General features: G+C 23.8%; 1 protein-coding gene across 1 annotated transcript; it reads left to right on the top strand.

Annotated features, from left to right (window-relative positions):
* Positions 1-1,560: 1,560 nt before the first annotated feature.
* On the top strand, positions 1,561-8,657 carry LOC145838219 (cilia- and flagella-associated protein 144-like). The gene is made up of 5 exons (XM_082945780.1): positions 1,561-2,654; positions 3,881-4,021; positions 5,438-5,500; positions 6,207-6,310; positions 7,974-8,657. Exons 2-5 carry the CDS (start codon positions 3,889-3,891, stop codon positions 8,094-8,096), a joined length of 423 nt encoding a protein of 140 aa, XP_082801906.1. The 5' UTR covers positions 1,561-2,654; positions 3,881-3,888; the 3' UTR covers positions 8,097-8,657.
* Positions 8,658-9,333: the final 676 nt, after the last annotated feature.

Raw genomic sequence — 9,333 nt, 5'->3', positions numbered from 1 at the left:
TTCCAGGTAAAGTGGCAACCCTAACACTTTACTTGTCATAAAAAAGTTTTTTTATAATGAATGTATTAAATTATAACTATAATAAATTTATTTAACTACTATTAAAAAGATTGTCTATTAATCAGATTTTATTTTATGTTAGTGTTTTTATTTTTTTCAAAACCTAACAAACCTAAATGATGAAAATTCTCTTAGTATTGTTTGATAAATTGATTACTTTTTAAATAAAAGTTTCATGTACAGTCTTATGAGTTAACACAATTTATTGACAAATTAAAAAAACAAATAAAAAAAAATTTAATCAGATGTTACATACTACAAACCTAGCTATAATTTGATAATATCTGAATAGCTAATTACATACTGACATAATATTATTTATTTTAAAGTAATTGTTGCTTTGTTAGTGTAATAAATGTCATACTAAAAGTAATTAAAATTTAGTAAAAAGTTTGGCAATTACCTAGGACTATGTTGCACCAATATCAAACTGAAATTATATTATAATGGTTGTCTTTTTTAACTACAATTTTAGGCTAAAAATCAATGTTTTAAGCCTAATATGTTTAATCTAAATAGATACTTTGTTTTAAACTAGCTGTATAAATTAAATTTATTAATTTTCTTTTACAATTTCATAATCAATATAAACTATTGTTTTGATATAATTGCTTTATACTGTAAATTAAAGTGATTAAATATTTAAGTTTTATTAGTTTATGATAAATAAGATTAATTTTATTTATGTACTTATGAAATATAAATTTTTAGCCTAAAACTATGGTTAAAAAAGACATCAAATGTAATATAATTTCAGCTTGACATTAGTGCAGAATCATCCTAGGTAATTACCAAAATTTATTTATTAAGTTTATCAAGTCTGAATTCCTTGTGAATAATTGAGTGGTTTTAGAAAAATTAAATTTAGTAAATAATTTTAGCATATTTAAGCAAAAACTCAAAAAATGTGTTTTATGTCAAAAGTACTGTAAAACAGTGATGGCTTTTAATATGTTAAGAATAACACCTGAATTAAATCAAGAATTATGATTAATATAATATTTTACAATTACAGCTCATTGACTATAATAATGAAAATCTACAACTGTTTTATACATACTTTAAACTGAATTAGTTAATTTTAGTATTTAATAAAAAGTTGTTATTTGACTGTTTATGTTTAGTAGCATGTACAACATTATTTGTTCTCTAAATAAACTTGTTAAAGTGTGTGAATTTTTAATGCTGTGCTATACTTATGAAAACAATGACTAAATTGGAAGTTTCTAGTATTGGAGTTTAGTACTGCCCTCAAGTGATTGTTAGTTGCTTTTAGCAACAACAAAAATCAAAAGTAATCAACTTATATTTTTACATTAACCTTTTTTTTTGACATTTAGTGCTTATGAGGTTCATATTTTTATTCCATCCTTTAAGTTTTCCGTAGTAACGTTCCTATTGCATAATTAATATGACTAAATTTTTTTTGAGTTTAGATTATGTTTCTTTAGTGTTTATTATTATATTTCCAATTTGTAAGCTTATAGTATATAAAGACAACTGTAAAGTTAATATTTTTGTTTTACCAAATAAATGTAAACATTGAAAATAAAATCAGTTAAAATTAAAAAATAATAATAACGTTTATTTAAAATAAAAAAAAAAAGCACTCAAATAATTGGTACAGGACTTGGTATAAAAAAAAACTTTTCAATGTTGAGATGTACACCATTAGGATACAGTTTAATTTCTTGTCTAGGTCAAAAACTATACATTAAAAAATTACAAAAATCTTATTATTGATACAATAATACACTAAAAAGTATCCATACTCTGCAACAGTGATTTTCAACCTCTTCAAAAGCTTTGCACATAAAAATTAATGTTTTGTGTATATTAATGTGTGACTTTAAAACATTATTAAAGATATTTGAAAACCATTGATTATATTATGTATCTTAATATACTAGTGATATGTTAAGAACTGTTGATTTTTCTTAAAATTAGCTTTTTCTAACAGAAAATTTCAAAAAACACTACCACTGCTTTACAGTATTCTAAAATCCTTTAACTTTCTATATAAAATATTTTTTGCCAGCCACTGGGTTTTGACTATGAAAGGTTCACTTTTAGAGTGATTTCAAAGCTATCATGAAGATACCTACACCATCAAGCTACACTGTGCTACTTTTAAAACAACAAATTAATACAGTTACTTAAAAACATAAAGTTTTGATCATACCACTTATATCATCAGACCACAAGCTTTTGGTAGACCCAGACCTTTGTTTTGTTTTTATTGAAACTTTTCAGTTAGTTTCACCCGCAAAACTTGCAGTCTTAGACTCTGTTAGACTTTTGTTGATGTTTTTTTTTTGTTGGCAAAATTGATATGTTTTACTTATTTTGTAAAATTTTGTTTTATATGTCAAATGTTCTCATGTAATAAGTTTCTATGGTGCAACATATTGGTCTTATATGGGTCGTTGTTACTGCATTATAAACTATAAGAGTTGAAAATTGTAACATCAAAACAAGTCTACACTTAAACAAAAATTATTAAATTTTAATTAGTTTCTATACTTTGATAATTGCAAAAGATAATTTTATATCTTTTCAGACTAAGTTGGCGTTTTTAGTTTAACCAAAAACAGGTAAATTAGTTGCTAATAATTTTTAAGTATCAAGAACTTTACTAAAATTTAAACATGAGCATGAAAAATTAGAAAACTAATATATAATAGAACACAGAATCTTAAGTTAAGTCAATTAAAGTACTATAAATTTTAATAATAACAATATAAATCATAGTTTTAAAACCTATATTTTCTGTATAAGTGCCATTAAGATTCAGGATAAAAATTAATACTGTAGTATAATTTTTTTGTTACAGAGTGTTTAAAGCTAGTTCTAAGTATGATGAGCTTAGAAATAATCTTTGATCTATAGCAATAAAACTAAAAGTGTTTAATTTAAACAAGTAATATTAATATAGTTTTTTTTTTCATTTACAAAATAAAATAGTTTATCTTTTTACTTTGATTTTTTCAGGGTGGCATTTTACCTAAAAAACCTGAAATTTGATACTTAAAAAAAAACAAGTGTTTTATACTTCTTTTTTAAACAAAAATTAAGTATAAAATTTTAAGTTAGACAAGGAAGAATAATTATATACATTAAAAAAACACAATGAATTTTTCTGAAAAACCACTAGCACCCTGAATTACCTTTACTTAATGATTACTTTTAAAACCTCTGTTATTAAATTTTATCAATGTAGTTTTTAAACTTTGTGGAATCATTTAATTATTTTTAACTACTTATACTAGCAGCTTTGCCACTCACCCAGGCTTAATCGGGATAAGTTGAAACTTTATTAAACTAGGATAATTTATCATTGTTTATTTTAAAACTTTAATTATTATGTTTTAATTTTTAGTTTAAAACTGGCTTTTGTTTTTACACTAGCTACATATAAAACTGTTATACTTCAAAAAAATCAACAAAGCTTTTATTTTACACTCATTTGAGAGACTTATTTATTATAGTATTATACTATTTTTAAACTAGAAAATACTTTTTTTTTGATAACAAAGTTCTACTACTGAAGTTTTTGTTTAACAGCTGTACATTAGCTTTGAATTTTGTGATCACTTATATTTTTACCAGATTTTAGTTATTTTTCCAACTTTATTTATGAACTCAGGCTAGTCTGAACTAGTTTTTTAAAAGTTTCTGCTTTAAAAAATGCATCACTTTGTTTTTATATTTATATCAAATTTATAGTTGCTATGTTTTTCTAAGCTCTAATAATATTTTAACCCTTCTGTTTTAGGTTTTTGCATAATTTGTTACACAAACTAACCTTAGTGTTTTTTAGATATAGAGATGGCAGATAAGGTTTCAAAAAAAGAACGACTGACAGAAATACAAAAAGCTGAAATTTTAAAAGATAATGTAAAAAAAATAACAAAACATCAAAAGTTGTATACTGAATATTTTTGGAATAAATACAACACCAGTAAGACTTTTCTTAAGTATTATTTACAAAAATTAACTTTAGTTCTTAAATGAAAACTACAAGTATAAACTGCAAGCCAATTTTTAAAGAGTACAAAAGTTTTATTTTACTTTTGAAATGTGATAGTTTTTATAAAATGTTTTCCATACATAACCCAAATAAAAAAACTGTCTTTTTTTAGAAATATAAAAATCTATTTTTTTTTATTTTTTGAGCTAACAAAATAAAATTTTCATGAAACATTCCTTCAACAGATTAAAAGAGAATAATAGTTAAAAAAACATTGAATTTTTTTTAAATAAAAACAAAGTAAACCAACATTATTGAATAACAGTTATAGATAAAAAAGAGTTAAAAATGTTAACTAAAAAGTATCCTATAGCAGAATGATTTAAACTGTTAGTAATGGACTAATGGTAAAAACTTAAAAAAAGGTTTAAAATTGTAAAAGAAAGAAAATTTTTATTGCCCTTTTTTTGTCTTACACTTTCCGCCCACTATTGGGAACCTATTTAATTTACAAATTTTAATTCTAAATTTATTGAAAGTTACTTTTTGTTAAGTGATAAAAAGTGTTTTGTGCTTAAATCCTAAAGACTAAGATCAACTTATAAAAATTAAGAAGTTATTTATAGGCGTTATTTATGTTGTTTTATATGTTTTTTATGTGTAAGGTATTTCTACTTGAAGCATATGTTCATAAGTACAAACAATGTATATAAAGTTATTTAAAATTAATTATCTTAATTGAAAACTAAGTTTAAAGATTATTATTTTTTATCCAAGATAAGTAATAAACAATGAACTTCACACCGCACGATCAACAGCAAATCCGAGACAACCTCTAACCCATTTTGTTTAAAGCAACCGTTTCAGTGCTTATGCACTTAATCCCGCTTGGTTGGAACACAACAGCAGTTTATCGCGACTATGCCTGCCTGATGAGTCCTAATAAGAACAAAACCGGTTGTCTTACAAAACGTGGGGACAAAATTGGTTGTCTTTGATGCTGTTATCTGTTGTTTGTGCGGAGAAGAAGTTTATTATCAATTTCAAAAACATCTCAACTTTGTTGATGATGGCCGAAGTAAATACTGGCTACTAAAGATAGTTTGATTTCAAAGATTTTTTGTATCTTTTTAAAACTTATATAGGTATACTTTTATAGTAAATATAGTTAGTACATAATTACACATAGTACCCATTTTTATCACTTTTTATAATGTATGTTGATTTTTTTTAGACTCTGTAAAACTTTTCAAACAGTCTAATAAAGTATTTCTGTTTAAAATTAGTTGTTTTGATTTTTTTAAAGGCTTTGCTTGTTTGGATCTCTTGAGTTTAGTACCTTATTATGTGATGTTATATTTGATATATGTTTTGATGTCATTATAACACTTTTGATAATATTTTCAGTGCATGTTATACCTGGAAAACCAAATTCATATGCAGATATGGTTGAGTCTAGTCAAGAAGATGGTTTGTTTCTAGTTTTGTCATATTCAAAGCAAGTTTTCATTCTAAATTTGAACCAATAAATCATCCCTTATTAGTACTAATACTTTAGTTTAATACTGATATTTTTATTAATTAAGTAAAGTTTTTTTGATATCAATAAATACTCATGTTCATTTTAGAATGAAAACTATTTATAATCAGTTTTTTCTTAAGGATTTTTGCATGTTCTTTAAGTTTATTTGTTTTTGAAAGTTCAGCAGTTTTTTAAGAGTTTTTATGTTTTTATATAGTTTTTTTAAAACCTTTGCTTTACGTTTTCATAGTCTAGATCTACATTGTATATCTTCAAATTTAGCTTTTAAATGATAACAAGTAAATATCCATTTAACCACAAAAATTTGTTTTATTAAAGCTTTATTTAAATTTTAAAATAAAACAACTTTTAGTAAATCATAAATTAGTTGATAGCTAAATAAAAATATTTAAAATAAAAAATAGTTAATCTAATTTATATTCTCAAGTTTGTATATAAGTATCAGTTAACTAACTGCACTACTCAATAAATATGTTTTTGTTCTTTCTGAAATCCGTATTAATAAAAATAAAAGGAAGTTTTCTTGAATAAGTATGCCAATAAACTTAATTGCATAGTTTTTTATTTGTACTGTAGAATAAGTTCAGATAAGTTAAAAAGTATAGTTTATCTACTACTAGTTGTTTTTCATAGAGCATTGGAAAAAAGAACATGTGCACCATAAGCAAGAGCCTTATCACAAATACAATGAGCCTTTAACTTCCTCCCAAGAAATTGGCTGGATGAACCAACATATGGTTTGTCTAACAACTTGATTTTTTTGTAATTGAACAGTTATATTTTTGTTTATCATAGTCTTTTTTCGAATAATCATTTATTTTTTTAATTTTATATTATAAAATAGGTTGTACATATACATATAAAAAACTTTGTTTTTTTACTACCTTACATATAGTGTATTACTTATGTTTTTTTTTGTTAGTCAAGTTTAAAAATTTATGATCAGTATAAATATTACACTTTTTTAAAAAAACTTTTTGAGCTGGTATTTAAATAAGATACTCTAAGTTAGCTGGAAAGTATAATAATGTATCAGTTTTAATAAATAGTGTTTTAAGTTATGAGTAGCTTAACTATGTAATCAAAGCAAAATAAGCAAAATTTTAACTTGAAATATAATGTAATTTAAAATATTATTTTTATAGCAGTTTTTTGTTGATATTTAATTTATGTAGTTTATTTATTATATTTACTTATTTTCTATTTTTTACAACTGTAAAAACATAAAATGCTTATTATATACTTTAATCAAAATTTTCCGATATTTATTGTATATAAACTTGTTTTAAATTTTAAAATGAAATGTGTCAACAGTTTGATTGAAACAACGTATGTTAACATACTTGTTGTCAAAATTTTTGTTTACCTGTTTTGTGTCCAAAATATTAAATATCTGTTTAGTGTCATTAATATTCATTTATCGTTTAGTGTGAACAATATGCTTATATTTATTTATCATTTTAGTTTAAAAGTGTTTGTTTACCTGCTAGATATATTAAATAAAGTTACTAGCTAAATAATTACATTTTCACTAAAAAATTATACAGTTTTAAAAACTATATAAAAAATAATGCTCAATCTAGTTTTAGAAAGCTGATTTAAATTTGTTCAACAACAAGTCACGAAGTTATTAATGTTTCGCCTATAAATAAATTCATCAGAACTTATAAGTGAAAATAAGTAAAATTTGAGCTCAAATATAAACAATTGCAAGAGCAAATTATTTATCAAAAAGTGAGATAGTAACCAGCAATTATGCATAATCAGTTAATTATTTTAATCAGACAATGACATATTTTTGTAAACAACACTTGAATTAGATTTAATCAGAAAAAAGAATATAAATTTATAACTAAATTTAAATTAATTTAGTTAACTTCTGACCAAATTTAAGAAGTGTTGTTATATTTATATATTAATTTCTCATAGTAATAGTTTAAACAATTATTTAAATATTTATATTTACTGATTACTTTTTTTTTGTTAATAATTTACTCTTGCTGTTGTTTATGTTTGTGCTTCAACTTTACTTTTTTCACTTATAAGGTTGATGAGCCTTTTTTAGGCGAAACATTATTAACTGCGTGACTTGCTATTGAATAGAATTAAATTAACTTAAACTTTTTTTTTTGAAATTTTAGGACTTGCTTTTATTTCTATTTCAAAAGTATTACAAAACTAAATATGTATGAATTATAAGCATAAAACATACTATTTATTTTTGTAACTGTCATTTGTACTTTTTTTAATTATGCTGACAATACCTTTTTTGATTTCTTTTATACAGTTACTATAAATTTTCATCAATTGAACTTTGAAGCACCCATAAGATTAATTGATTTGATTTTATCATTCACATAACACATTTTTTTTTATTACTAACTATGGTCATTTTTTTAGGTTTTTCAAGATCGTAATGATAGTAGGCTATATTTTGGAAGAAAGTCCTGTCCCATAACTCAGTACATGGACTCTGCTATCAAGCAACTTGGTGGTGGTCATTTGCAACCATGCAGAAAATAATCGCCTCGATCTTAATTCATAAAGTACTATTTGTTTGTTTATTTTAAGCAACCTTCGTAGAAAAATTTGTCAGAAATCATTTTTGCCAATAGTGCACGTGAAAGCCAACTAACTGTAAAAGCCAACTGACTAATTTTAACTCAACGAAGTTATAAAAATTTTAAATGTTTTTATTTACTGTGATACGTTTTGTAAATAAACTTAGCAATTAAAAACATAGCCATGTATTTGTAAGTCATAATGTTTTTACATACATTTGTTGTATATGCTAAAACTTCATTAAAGTATTTTATCAATCAAAGAGAATAAGTAGTCAAGAATTCGTATAGACACATGACGTTAGCCATGCCAAAGATATTTCATAATTTAAGTTAAGCTGTCAAATATTAAACGCTTTGTTTTAAATATAAATACAATGATATACTTTGCTTGTGTAAGACAAGAGAAAAAGCATAAATGTATAGTGTGTGTGATAAATATTGTTATATTTAAATCGGGTTTGTAAAAACTAATGACTTACGTATTGCGATAAAAGTCTTAATAAACATTTATTTTTCTTAGTACCATGTAGTGCTTTTTAATTACTTGAAACCATTTGTAAAAAAAACTAATATAATCTTTGCTTAAAACTATTCTACGTTATAATTTTAAAATGTGTGCTTATTTTTCTGAAAGTTTAACCAGATAACTAACGAGCTTTACATAAATTAGTTTTAAATTCTAGATGGAAAACTTATTCAATTTGCTAAGTTATAATCCTCTGGTATTACAGTATGGTCTGATAACACATTGTGTTGGTCAAAGACTATGTTAAGCTCAGAATTACTTTTACGAGTATGCCTACTAATACCTGACGTCTTTTCAGCCAATTGTGCACGCGTAGCGTGCTTAGAAGCTAGTTTCGTGATGCTAGAAGCCGAAAGTGTCTTTGTTTTTTACTAGTAGTATTCAAAGCTTAATAAGATATAAATTTTATACTGTAAGCAATAAATTTCTTATTAGTGTTTAAACTAGACAATAGTTATATAAACTTAAACTAGTGAGCGGTCTTTTGATATAATTTAATTCATACTTTTGATATAAGCTAAGTAGTACTTGTTTAACTCAGTCTATAGTGATTTTAATATATAACTTGATATATAATCTTATTATAGACTAGAAAGTAAATATATAGTTTAGCTTTGGTTATTTTTATGTATAACTTACTATATAATCTTAATTTAGATTAGATTACGAT

Source organism: Thalia democratica, chromosome 6 (genome assembly GCF_965202585.1).
Source record: "Thalia democratica chromosome 6, ktThaDemo2.hap1.1, whole genome shotgun sequence".
Classification (NCBI taxonomy): Eukaryota; Metazoa; Chordata; class Thaliacea; order Salpida; family Salpidae; genus Thalia; species Thalia democratica.
Note: the sequence above shows the minus strand (reverse complement) of the source record. Positions and strands in the feature narration are given on the sequence as shown.